At 36.8% G+C, this 13,671-nt stretch overlaps 1 protein-coding gene across 3 annotated transcripts in view; it reads left to right on the forward strand.

The window, feature by feature from the left end:
• The window catches only part of SHPRH (SNF2 histone linker PHD RING helicase), an 88,899-nt gene that overhangs the window by 38,656 nt on the left and 36,572 nt on the right, over positions 1-13,671 (forward strand). For all 3 annotated transcript variants that reach the window (XM_077776013.1, XM_077776014.1, XM_077776015.1), the window contains exons 15-20: positions 2,431-2,519; positions 4,582-4,674; positions 7,771-7,878; positions 9,278-9,420; positions 12,681-12,854; positions 13,416-13,478. In XM_077776013.1, the coding sequence (XP_077632139.1) occupies positions 2,431-2,519; positions 4,582-4,674; positions 7,771-7,878; positions 9,278-9,420; positions 12,681-12,854; positions 13,416-13,478 (670 nt within the window). The remainder of the gene's footprint in view (positions 1-2,430; positions 2,520-4,581; positions 4,675-7,770; positions 7,879-9,277; positions 9,421-12,680; positions 12,855-13,415; positions 13,479-13,671) is intronic.

Consider the following 13,671-nt stretch of genomic DNA (forward strand, 5'->3'; position numbering starts at 1 on the left):
TATATTTTTTTGGAGAAAATTAGCTTGGCAAGTATCAAATTCAGTACTCTTTGTTTACTTAAAAGGCTACTGCCATCAAGTGGCAAAGAATGGGTATTTCTAAATTTGGTTTAAACTTGTATAACTTCTTGAACATGCATATTTTTCTGTCTTCCCTAGAGCATATGTTTTTTAGGTTTATTTATTTATTTTGAGAGAGAAGGGAGAGGCAGAGAGAGAATCCAAAGCACAGAGCCCATTGTGCAGCTTAAACTCATGAACCATGAGATCATGACCCAAGCGAAAACCAAGAGTCAGACACTTAACAACTGAGCCACCCAGGTGCCTGAAAGCATATATTATTTTAATAAACATTTTAAAAAGCATTATACGGAATAGTTAAAATTCAATTGTTTATATTATAGGCCAACCATCTTTAAAAAGCATAGTAATTATGAAAGAATTGTTAAATGAATTATTCTCTGTAAGTGATCGCATAAACACTAGTAGAATCTTCTGTAGTCTTTTGAAGACCTTCAGAAGAATCTTCAAAACTAAAAAGAGAGAGCTTCTTGTGTGAAATGTTGTTCTTTATCGAAGTGAATAGAAATTGATTGTAAAAGGGGCGCCTGGGTGGCTTAGTCGGTTAAGCGTCCGACTTTCGCTTAGGTCATGATCTCGCGGTTCGTGGGTTCGAGCCCCGCGTCGGGCTCTGTGCTGACTGCCGGCTCAGAGCCTGGAGCCTGTTTCAGTCTGTGACTCCCTCTCTCTCTGACCCTCCCCTGCTCACGCTGTGTCTCTCTCTCTCTCTCCTTGAAATAAATAAAACATTAAAAAAAAAAAATTAAAAAAAAAAAGAAATTGATTGTAAAATACTATGAAATGTGTGCTTTAGAAAACTTTGTATTTGGAAGCTCATAGAAATAAATACAAAGCAATGATATAAAAGTAAATGTATTGCACAACAACATAAATGTACTTAATGCCACTGAACTGCATACTTAAGAGTGGTTGATACGGTAAGTTTTATGTAAAATGAGTATATATATTTATGTATATAATCAGCTTTAACAAAGAGAGAACCAACATTATTTATTTATATATGTCTCATTGTGGCTGTGAACAAAGTCCTAAATCCACGATATTAATAAAACTAGTTTGAGAAAAGAAAAGCATGTATATGATAATTATGAAAAATGTTTTCTCAGCAAACAAAAGCAAGAACCTCTTTTTTTGTATTTTGTGATTTTACTACTGTTAGGTATTTATTTTAATTATATTTATAAATAATCAGTTTTGAGTTTTTCCCCAGGCAGCATATATAAGTTCTATTATTCAAGTCATTTAAAATATTTCCTGTCTCCTTTTATTGAAGCATCAGAAAACTTTTACTGAAAGAACCAGATAATAAATATTTTAGGCTTTGAGCTAGAAGATCTGTTGCAACTACTCCACTCTGCTGTTGTAATGCGAAAACCGCTATCGACATAAACAAATGAGCATTGCCTAGTTCCAATAAAACTTCATTCATGGACCCCAAATGTTAAAACCATTCTTAACCCATGGACCCTAGAAAAATGCAGAGGGTTAGATTGACCCATGGGCCTGTACTTTACTTGATATTTTTAAGTTACTTTATTTGAAGAGCTGCTAGTTATGAATAATAAAAAACATCATTAATCTCAGACTGATTTAGATTAATGTGACCAGAAATAGAAAGAAGAATCCCTTGGTTTTGGAAATAGGTTTTTCATTGCAAATCATTTTGACCACTAAGAAGAACAATACCTATTAAGAAGAGTGTATTATTCATCTGAGAATTCTGTGTAAGTTGATCATAGTGTTTTGAATATTTATTTATAAATTTGTCCTTGGGGCACCTGGGTGGCTTAGTTGGTTGAGCGTCTGACTTTCGCTTAGGTCACGATCTCGCGGTTTGTGGGTTCGAGCCTCGCGTCAGGCTCTGTGCTGACTGCCAGCTCGGAGCCTGGAGCCTGTTTCAGAGTCTGTGTCTCCCTCTCTGTCTGACCCTTCCCTGCTCGCGCTGTGTCTCTCCTAGAAATAAATAAAAATATTAAAAAGTAAAAAATTAAAAAAAAATAAATTTGTCCTTAATTTCAAATATGAAAATGACTGCTAATTGGTACCCTTTAACTTTAGTAAGAGGAAAATCATTTGTCTAAATTGATAGTTAATTCCGTTTGTTTTTCCGTATAATTTTAAAGCATAAACATATCTGGTTTGTGTTCTGTGCTTACTGAGTTAACAAAAGCAGCTTCTTTATTGGGGCATTCATATTACTATTAAGTCAAATTCCTTTTCTTTAAAAAAAAAAGTGAGTTTTAATCATTACATTTTTATAGTAGATATTTTTAGATACCAGATAACTAGATCACATTGGAAGCTAAATAGAGGACTTTCTTATGCTTTAAGTTTACCTTAATTCCTCAGGTGAGTATGCCTTGGCAGCAGAACTGTACAGAGAAGTGTTGCGTTCATCTGAGGAACACAAAGGAAAACTCAAAACCGATTCCCTTCAGGTAAGTAAAAATTAAACCATTTCAACTATATAACCTATTTGTTTTTTACAAAATATTTTTTCTGAATATTTAAGATGATAAAGGGTAACAGAATGGATGGACTGAGTCATCATCTCTGGGGATGAACTTTTGGATTCAGTGCTTTTAATAAGCACTCACGGTGATTTGTAGGCAGATGAAAGTTTGAAAATCACTACTATTCCATATACCTCAGGCTGCTGTTGACACAGGCTGACTGGATACATCTAACCTACAATAGAAAAACAGGTTAAAGTATTTGTGCTTCAAAGAATGGGATGAGTTTTATCACTTTTGCATATAATCGTCAACACATCAATATAGTTTTTAGTGAAAGAAGAAAATGCTATAAACTAAGCAATGGAACTTTGCAATAAAACCTTTCCAGTAATCTTCTGATTTAATTTTTGGAGGCCTTTTAGGAAGATTTGGATATTTGAATTTCAACATTTATTTAAATATTGAATCTCTTTCTTAACTCTTTCCAGTGGATCATATAGACAAGGCTCTCTAGCTAAATGGTAAATAAGGACTACTTTTTAATCTTAGTAAGTTTAGACTTGAGTCCCTAATGGAACTTCATTATCATTCAGAATCTAGACCTGGGGACCCACATGTTCACATGTGCCTCAATGAGTATTAGGAAGTTTTGGGGGAGAGGAGGAAATTAAATAAAAGCCTACGTATATTCTGTATGGAATTATAGAATTTAGACATTGGGCAAATGTATTTGCCTCATGGAAGAAAAAAGAAGTACAAAGATTACATGCTCCTGAATAAAAGAAATAAAAATAGAAAACCGAGCAAGAAGACAGATAAGTCCAGTGTGCCAGTGTTCATGAGTGAAGAGGAAGCAATCAGCATGTTTCTTCCTTTCAGTTAATCCCATCTGCTGGTGGTAAACCATGGCCCACTGAATGTTTTGCTCTATTCAGTCAGATTAGCCACTCTCCTCCCTTGGAATAAAATGTTTAAGGGGGTGGAAAGAGACTGGTTTTCATCCCAGTCCACTCCTCCTCCTGGTTTAGGAAGCAGTCCTTCCACAAGCACACACGGGGAGAAGAGGAGCTGAGTTTCTACCACTTTGTTTCCGTAATGTTATTCACAAGTTTGTTGTTGCTACTAAATCTGTTAGTGTTGCTGATTGTATTATTCATGTGACCATGTTGAAAAGCCCTAAGACATTTGAAGTGACTCTTCAAAGATTAACTCTACAAAGATCTGTACTATGACTTGTAATCTGTAGACAGACAGAATAAACCTCTATAGTCTCAACTCACTGGCACCAAGTCAGGACTTACCAGGACTCTTTCCTGATAATTCTTTAGCTCTTAGTTGTCTTCCCAAGTAAAGAGTCAAGTTCACAGGATAGAAATTACTTTCACTTTATTTCTTTTCACAACCCTTGACTCCAGGGGGAGCCTCTAACCAGCTGCAGACTCAGTGTCATAGTGAGAAGCCTGGCTTTACTGAATACAGAGATAAAAGATAATCTTCTTTTATCGGTATCTTCTTCCGATACCATTTTTACCTCCAGCTTCTCCCCTTTCCAACCCTTCAGTTCAAAAGATCTAGGTCACAGCCCTATTTTCCTATGTATTTCATTATCCTTACTTTTATCATAATGTAATTGTTAGGCTCATGCAGACTCATTTCCCAGAAGAGGAACCAAGTCTGTGCAGTCAGCCTTCCCACTTTACTGGGCTTACTTGGCATAATCATACATAGTTCCATATATAGACATATGCACATGTAATAGAAGACATATACCTATATCAGACATTCTGCTAAATGCATAGACATAGTTCATAAGACTGCATATTTTTAAATGAAGAAAATTTATGTCATTATGAATTAAGATCTTTACTATGAAACTGATTTTGGGTTTCTCTGAGGAAGTTGGTGCTTAAATTGTGTTAGAGGAAAAGTTTTCAGTGACCTGATCTTTATGTGTTAGTATTCTGTATGCCATACTAATAGTAGATTCGTCCTTTAGAGTCCACTGCATTGGCTTTCAAAATCACTGCCTTTTGTGTGTTTGTAGAGACTTCATGCTACTCATAACTTGATGGAACTGTTGGTAGCCAAGCACCCGGGAATACCTCCTACCTTACGAGATTGCAGACTTGAGGAAGAGGTAATAATTTTTTTATTTGTTTTTTTTTCAGACTTTATCCATCTCAGTATTTGTCCATCTCGTTTAATATTAAAAATCCATCTTGCTAATATTTCCTAGGGTATACAACATCTAAATCAAAGTAATCAGATGTTTTCCTGCTGCTTTTGTGTTCCAAACTTTGCTTTGGTTGGTAGAGAATTGCAATAGAAATTTTGGAGGTAGAGAATTGAAGTACTCCATGTTATTTTGTCTCTCTTGCAAGCCACTCGCAGATATATGGTAACTGCTTTTGTAGATATGGCTGTTGGTAGCCAGCAGCACATGGAAGGAAAAAGGAAGGAAGGAGACCTTGTTGATCTAGTGACAGACCTGCGAAAGAGGTGGGTTAGTAAGAATAAAAAGTCTCATGTTTCTTCCACCTTTCTGTATAGTACCTAACACATAAATAAATTCAGTATTTCAGTGGTATTTCTTATGTCCTCTCAAAGAAGTTCCTTCTGCAGTGAGTCTTGCCTCATTGGAAAGGATGGTGAAAATTATTTCACTGTAAATTGTTAACGAGCCTCATGTACTAGTTCCCCCATGGATTTTTGCCTTTTTAAAAGTCAAAGAGAGATGACAAAGCTAAAATCAAAAGAATAGTAGATAATGTTTGAAATGAATTGAACCTGCAAATGGGACCTTTTTTATTTGAATTAAGATACAAAGTGAGATTACAGAAGTGTTTACAGCCCTTTCTTGCTGTTAGATAGCAGTCTGAGTGTCAGAAATTTTAGAGTAGAATCTTCTTCCCTGTGGAGACATCTCATCTTACATACAATCAGTCGTTCTTTGTTTAAATCCCTTCAGCAACGGAAAGCTCTGGGAGACCGTCCAGCCTGTTGGTAGATAGCTGTGATGATCAAATAATTATAGCCAACGAATTTTAATAGAAAGTAATTAGAAGTTGGGGCGCCTGGGTGGCTTAGTTGGTTAAGCGTCCGACTTTCACTTAGGTCATGATCTCGCGGTTCGTGGGTTCGAGCCCCACGTCAGGCTCTGTGCTGACTGCCAGCTGAGGGCCTGGAGCCTGTTTCAGAGTCTGTGACTCCCTCTCTCTCTGACCCTCCCCTGCTCACATTGTCTCTCTCTCTCTCTCTCTCTCCTAGAAATAAATAAAAATATTTAAAAAAAAAAAGTAATTAGAAGTTTGTGACAGGAACAAGAGAATGCATCATGAGAGAAGGAAAGGAAAAGTGTATCACACTGTATAGATGTATTTCCAAGGAGACCATTAATCACTTTTTTTTTTTAATATTTTTTTTTTATTTATTTCTAGGAGAGAGAGAGCATGAGCAGGGGAGGGTCAGAGAGAGAGGGAGACACAGACTCAGAAACAGGCTCCAGGCTCTGAGCTGGCAGTCAGCACAGAGCCCGACGCGGGGCTCGAACCCACGAACCGCGAGATCATGACCTAAGCGAAAGTCGGACGCTTAACCGACTAAGCCACCCAGGCGCCCCCATATAATCACTTTTGCCTGACTCCCATAGAATATAAAGCCACAGCTGAGGAATTCTCTACTTCAACCTTCAACACTTGTAAATGATATAACAGAAGCCCAGGGAAGTGAAACAGCTAATCCAAAGAGATGTATCTGTTCAATAGAACCTCATGAAATTGCTATTTTTATAAGTCCAAGGGTCTAGTGTTGACAACTTCACATGGCTCAACCCAATTCTAAGTGGAAACATTAGGATTTCCTGTTCAGTAGCCTTTCTGCTCTTCCTCCCACTATCCCACATCACCTTTAATCCCCTCTGTTTATTCGTAAAGTAGTTTCAAGAACCAGTTAAATATTTCAGTTAAATGGAAGAAAGTGAAGAATTGTATAAGTTTCCTAATGGGAATTAATAAGGATAAAATTTTTCTGTATTTTTTTTGCTTGCAAGTAATGTGATCCTTCTTACCTGGGAAAGTAGAAAGGGGAAGAATTTTTAAATCCTTTTGTATTAGTCAGCTAGGGCTGCCTAACAGAATACCACAGGCTAGGTGCTTAAACAAGAAAAATTTATTTCTCACACTTCTGGAGGCTGTGAGTCCAAGATCAAAGTGCCAGCAGGGGCGGTTTCTCCTGAGGCCCCTCTCCTCGGCTTGTAGATGGCTGCCTTCATTTGTGTCCTCACATGACGTTTTCTGTGTGTGATTGCATCCTTGCTGTCTCTCTCTCTTTTTTTCTTTTTTCTTAAGGACACTAGTCATATTTGATTAGTGCTCTACCTATATAATCTCATTTAACGATATTTACTAATTTAATATACCTCCTTAAAGGGCCCTGTCTCCAAATTAGGGGTTAAGGCTTCACCATACAGTTTTTGAGGGAACACAGTTTAGTTCACAATGCCTATGTTACTGTATATTATACTCAAGTGTTATTTCTAAGCTGAAGTAATTCCAAGACATTGAAATAAATAAGTCAGACAAATTCTAAAAGGTTGCTTTGTCTCATAATTTCTCATAAAGAAATACTACTTTTTTCCTGTTCCCTTTTTTTTTCCAGTTAAAATTAGATAGAAATTTGGAAAGCAAACCTTTGGGATTTCTTAAATTTTGTGACTTACAGGTAAATGTGGTCTCTTTAATATATACCATAGGTGGGGCGCCTGGGTGGCTCAGTCAGTTAGGCATCTGCCTTCGGCTCAGGTCATGATCTCACTGTTAGTGGGTTCAAGCCCCACATCGGGCTCTGTGCTGACAGCCAGCTCAGAGCCTGGAGCCTGTTTCCAATTCTGTGTCTCCCTCTCCTCTCTGACCCTTCCCTGCTCACGCAGTCCCCCTTTCTATCTCTCTGTCTCTCTCTCTCTCTCTCTCAGAAATTAAAAAAAAAAAAAATATATATATATATATATATATGTATATACACACACACACACACACACATATATATATATACACACACACACACACACCATAGGAATTACTAGCATGTTTTTGACAGTATACTTGGAAGTTTTATACTTAAACTGTGTTAAGTAGCTTTACATATATAAAATAACCACATTGTTCTTGCAGCATTATACTGAATTCTTTTTTAGGCCTGGAATGACAGTTTATATTTGTTTCCTATTTCAACACAGGCCAAACAACTGCGAGAGCATTACATGAGCAAGTGTAACACAGAAGTTGCGGAAGCCCAGCAAGCTGTGCAGCCTGTGCAGCAGACCATACGGGAGCTGCAGAAAAAGGTGTGGCCCCAGAAGGGCTCCCCGACCTGTGCTGGTCTCCGGGAGCTTGGGCTGTGTCTTGCTTTGGAGAACTTGAACTTTCTTATTCACCTTGTAACTCTTAGTACCTTGTGTGATGCCTGTCCCATAACAAACATGTATTTGCTGTTAGCAGTGTTTGTGGATTGAGCAGATGCATAGATAAATCCCCATTTGGAAGTTGTTCCCTTTCATTTTTTTTTTTTAAGCTCTGATGGTATTCTCTTATCTTGTGACAATAAGTTGTCTTTTGTTTTTGTTTTTTAATTTTTTTAATGTTTTATTTATTTCTGAGAGAGAGAGACAGTGTGAGCAGAGGAGAAACAGAGAGAGGGGGAGACACAGAATCTAAAACAGTCTCCAGGCTCTGAACTAGCTCTCAGCACAGAGCCCGACGTGGAGCTCAAACCCATGAACCGTGAGATCATGACCTGAGCCAAAGTCGGACGCCTAGCCGACTGAGCCACCCAGGTGCCCCGAGAAATTGTCTTTTGAAGAAAGTAAAGACTTCTGTAACCTCCTTCTGATCTTAGATATGTATATTTACAAAATCTTTTTAAGATGTCAGAACATTAGAAACATGGGTATTTTTCTTATGGAATACGTGCCATTTGTCTTTTCTCAAATATTTTTTATGAAATCAGTAGCAAGCCTAAAGAGGAGGCTACACAGAACACACTGTCTTTTTTATTTTAACCAGTTACTCCACATTTTATTCTTCCTAGTGCATTAATTATTTAGTATTCAGGCATATAATTTTGCTAGTTATCATGGAGTACTATGGAATAGAATCTCGTTCTGTTGGCTGAAGATGAGCAGGATGTCTTTATTATGCTGAGAAAGAGACCTGCCACCTTTTCAAATATATACAGTGATTACTGAGTTTTCACTTTGGTAATGTATTTTTTTAGCATGACTTTGTTACACAAGTATATACAATAAATTCTCATTTATCCACCGTAGTCAGGAAACAGGTAAGTATTCATTTATGGATACAAAAGTAGTATACTCCTGTATCTATAGCGTATACACTGTTACAATCCCTTCAAGAGTAGCATTTTATTGCTTCCTTTGAATTTTTCACAGCAAGTTTCCTAGTGATAGAAACATAGTGAGTAATGGGGCACCTGGGTGGCTCAGTCGGTTAAGGGTCCAATTTGGGCTCAGGTCATAATCTCACAGTTTGAGGGTTCAAGCCCTGTATCCGGCTCTGGGGTGACAGCTCAGAGCCTGGAGCCTCCTTTAGATCCTGTCTGTGTCTTGCTGTCTCTCTGCCCCTCCCCCACTAGTGCTCTGTCTCTCTGTCTTTCAAAAATAATTAAATGTTAAAATAATCATAGTATTGAAAAATATGAACTGCCAGCTGTTGTCTTTTTTACAGATTTATTCTAATTCTCCTTGGTGGCTGAATGTGATCCACAGAGCAATGGAATTCTCTATTGACGAGGAACTTGTTCAGCGAGTGCGAAATGAAATAACCAGCAACTACAAGCAACAAACTAGCAAGCTCTCTATGTCAGAGAAGTAAGAAAAGAGTACAAAATAAAATAACTTTATAAGTAGTGACCTCAAATACTCAGATCATTTAATGTTAAAAGGTACAATTAAATATCAGAACATGCTGTGTTTATGAACATCTGGATTTTATATATTTTCAAGAGTACATTTCAAACTAAAACATTACGTATAAGTCTGAAAAAGGAAACCTGTTTTCTATATAGGAGTCATTTTTAAATATTCCCTTTTTAGTGCTTTTTAAAAAATATACTTAAGGTATATTTTTTGTATCTTTGTTGCATACACCCAAAGCCAACTCTCAGCAAAGTCTTGAATAAACTTCGTTTTGGAGAATTTTGTCCTTGAAGTAAGGCATTCATGCTTCCACTGTGTAACTCACACCCAAAGAGCTAACTATCAGGGCACCACAGGGGCCCAAGTTTGTGTTGTAGGGTTTTCTGCTGTCTCCCCCATCCTTCTCTCTTCTTATCAACACTCAGTATTCTTCAGGGTCTTTGTAGGGAAGTTGGATTATTGCTCTTGATGTAGAAATGGTGAATAATCCTATAAGTCCAGAAGTATTTTTTTCAAAAATAACTCACTGGTTTAACCCAAAGGAATGTTGGTCTAATGTGGCGAATTGAGGTGTTGTGGCAGGAGGGGACAGAGAGAGGATCTTTTATTGCTTCTCAGATCATATCCCTGTATAAGGTGAGCCTTGGGATTAATGTTAGTTTTCAGCATAAGAATATCTTTACTATGTTGTGAAGTGTTTGCATTTACTCTTGTAAAAACCTTTCCAAATGTCTACTAAAACCCTAAAGAGATCTGCTACATATTCCATGTGTCATTATTAATTCACAGGTGCAGTCATCCTCGTTTTCACCATACAGAACTTGGCGGGCTTCATTTCTGAGATATATGCAGTACATTATACTCTTGAGTGCACTTCCTTTTTCTCTTAAACCCCAGAGTCACCATTGCAGGATAAGTTGTCATTTAAGTCATGATTCATGTTATCCAGCTTTAAAGCTATATACTGATGTGTTCTGCCAGAATTATGGAATTAGCTGATAAGAAAATATTAAAATTATTTTGAAGGTTTTTATTTTTTTAATCACATAGAAACTACTTAAAAGTTGCAAATTCCTGTGTATGTGAACGTAGTCCTGTTAAAAGTAGGTCCCAGGGCTATAATAGGACCTATAGGTAATGTAAAACACACCATTTATTATACATTTTTCTCAGAAACAGGAGACATCAATACGAAACAAAACCCTTTCAAAAGGTGTAACTTACACTGTGTATGCTCACTATACTGGAAATAAATTAAAAATTTTTTAAATGTATAACTTACATCTAGGTGAGTTAACATTTTCTATATTGCATGTACATTCAGAGATCGTTTTAGCACTGCTGCTGTGTTTCCAGTGAGATCAGGATCTCAGAAGTCAGATTATTCATGTTTGTTTCTTAACACTTCTTAAGAAAGGAAAGTCTTAGGGATTAAGAGCACAGGGAGATTCTTGAGTCAGACTGCATGTGTTCATATCCCAACTCCACCACTTATTAGCTCTGTGACCTTGGAAAAGTTATTTAAACTCTCTGTGCCTTAGTTTCCTCATCTATAAAACCACACAGCATTGTGAGGATTACTAAATTAGTATCTGCAAGGTGCTTTCATACTTAGAAGAGTGCATACCATTTAGTATAGTGTTAATTATTACGTGTTCTTTTTAACTTAAAGGACCTACAAGAGAGAATATTGCTTAGACTGTTAAATGCTGATCTGTGATCACTTTTTAGCCCCGAATCACATAATTTGTGAATAATATTGATGTGAATATTAATTCCCAACCTAATGTGTTCTTGTATCCCTGTGCAAATTCTTTCAGAATTCAAATTATTGAGCACCTGTTGTACCTATTACATATTTTTAAAATTTATTTCTTTTTTCATTTTTTTAACATTCATTTTTGTGAGATGGAGTATGAGTTGGGGAGGGGCAGAGAGAGAGGGAGACACAGAATCCGGAGCAGTCTACAGGCTGTGAGCTGTCAGCTCAGACCCCGACACGGAGCTCAAATCCACAGACTGTGAGATCATGACCTGAGCTGAAGTTGGACTCTTAACCAACTGAGCCACCCAGGCACCCCAGTATTACATATTTTTTAAAGATATGATCTAATTCTTATCTTCTAAAAATTAACTTAATGAAAAGACAAACCTGTGAACAATTTGAGAAATAAGAGTATGTATAAAAACTTGAAGATGACAGTGTACTAAAATGAATGATATTTTCAGTAAACTTCAAGGACAGAAAGAAACATAGATTAGTGTTGTAAAATACTGAGAAAGCCTTTAGGAAGAAGAGTGAACTCTTTTGAACTTTTTGGAGAAAAGTGTTCATGGCATTTTAGGAAGGAGAAGGATATACTCTTATAAAGCCAACAAATCCCATTTGTATTTTCATTTTCTAATTCTTATTATTCTAGGCTTTCTTTCTCATTTGATAAACCCATTCACACACCCCCATGTATTTCTTTCCTTAGCACATTTTACTCAGTTTATCAAAAACAGTTAAGAGCACTGTATTTGGGTTTAACTCCTAACTCTGGTACATAATAACTTTGTAACTTTAATTAAATTATTTTAATTCATTAGGCTTCACCCATAACATGAGCGCAATTGTATCTTTGAGATTATGTAGGGAAAGAGCTCGGTAAAGTGCCTGGCATCATATAGTGAACGCTTAATAAAATGTATATATGTGTAAATAATATATATTATAAAATATATGTGATAGTATGTGTATACATACATTTACATATGTATGTATTCATAAACTCTTTGTAGCAAGGATTATAACTCTTGGCTATTTTTCTTCTCAATTTTTCTCTTTATTTTTCATCCTGTAATTCCCTTTCCATATAAAGCAAGGATTTCAGAAGGGACATTTGTAGTAAATCAGCATGAAAAAAGAAAGAATGTGGCAATCTTGGTCTTTCAAAGACAGCTGAGAAGAGACAGATTTTACAGACTGTTTTAGCTCCTGAGGTCGGGGACTATCAGAATTTTGATATCTTTTACAATAAGTAACCCAGTGTTCTACCTTGTCTCCTAGTACATTGAACATAGGTAGGCTACATAAAATGTTGCACAATTTCTTTAACACTTTATTTGGCAATCTGAATTTAAGGATGTTTTCCGATATTTTTCTGAATTTGAGGAAATTGACTCACTGTTCTCTTGTTTGCCTTGTGTGTGATGCTGGTGATGGAAATCAGGTTCCATGACTGCAGAGGTCTTCAGTTCCTACTTACAACACAAATGGAAGAGCTGAACAAATTCCAGAAACTAGTAAGAGAGGCTGTAAAAAATCTGGAGGGACCTCCATCTCGTAATGTTATTGAATCCGCAACAATCTGCCACCTCCGACCAACCAGACTTCCTCTCAACTGGTAGGTGACCAGAGAGGTCATGCGGTGAAATGGCATTACTCCATTTTGCTAAAGTTCTGACAGAAGAAACAATGGACAATGGCTCATCTAATAAAAGTTTCTTCATTTAAATTCAGGCAGAAATGGAAAGAGATACATTATTAATGTACTTTTTAAAAAATTCTCAAGAACCACATACTGAAAAGTATGTAATTTTTTTCTTAAATGGCATATTTGTTGTAAAGAAACAGTGAAGTATAAAATATTGGGGCGCCCGGGTGGCTTAGTCGGTTGGGCGTCCGGCTTTCGCTCAGGTCGTGATCTCGCGGTTCGTGGGTTCGAGCCCCGCGTCGGGCTCTGTGCTGGCTGCCAGCTCAGAGCCTGGAGCCTGTTTCGGAGTCTGTGGCTCCCTCTCTCTCTGGTCCTCCCCGTTCATGCTGTCTGTCTCTCTGTCTCCTAGAAATAAATAAATAAAACATTAAAAAAAAAAAAAAAACGTTTAAAATACTAATAAGACTCTGTTAGAAATTACCTGATTGCTATGTTTCCGAATATTTCTCTGATCATTTTTTTCTCTTTCAGCTGTGTCTTTTGTAAGGCGGATGAATTGTTCACAGAGTATGAATCAAAGCTGTTTTCCCACACGTGAGTTCTCTGATTGATTACCATCAGGAAAGTGAAACTATTACAAGACTTTGTGTTTTGATTTATAAGACTCTGTTTTCCTCACAGTGGCCTTCCTGTGTTTTTTCTTTATATCAATTAAATGAACTTGAGCATGTGATCATTTAACATGCTCAGTTTCACTTATGTAAAAGTTATTCCCAAATGCTCATGT

Source organism: Crocuta crocuta, unplaced genomic scaffold, assembly GCF_008692635.1.
Source record: "Crocuta crocuta isolate KB4526 unplaced genomic scaffold, BGI_CrCroc_1.0 scaffold25, whole genome shotgun sequence".
Lineage (NCBI taxonomy): Eukaryota > Metazoa > Chordata > Mammalia > Carnivora > Hyaenidae > Crocuta > Crocuta crocuta.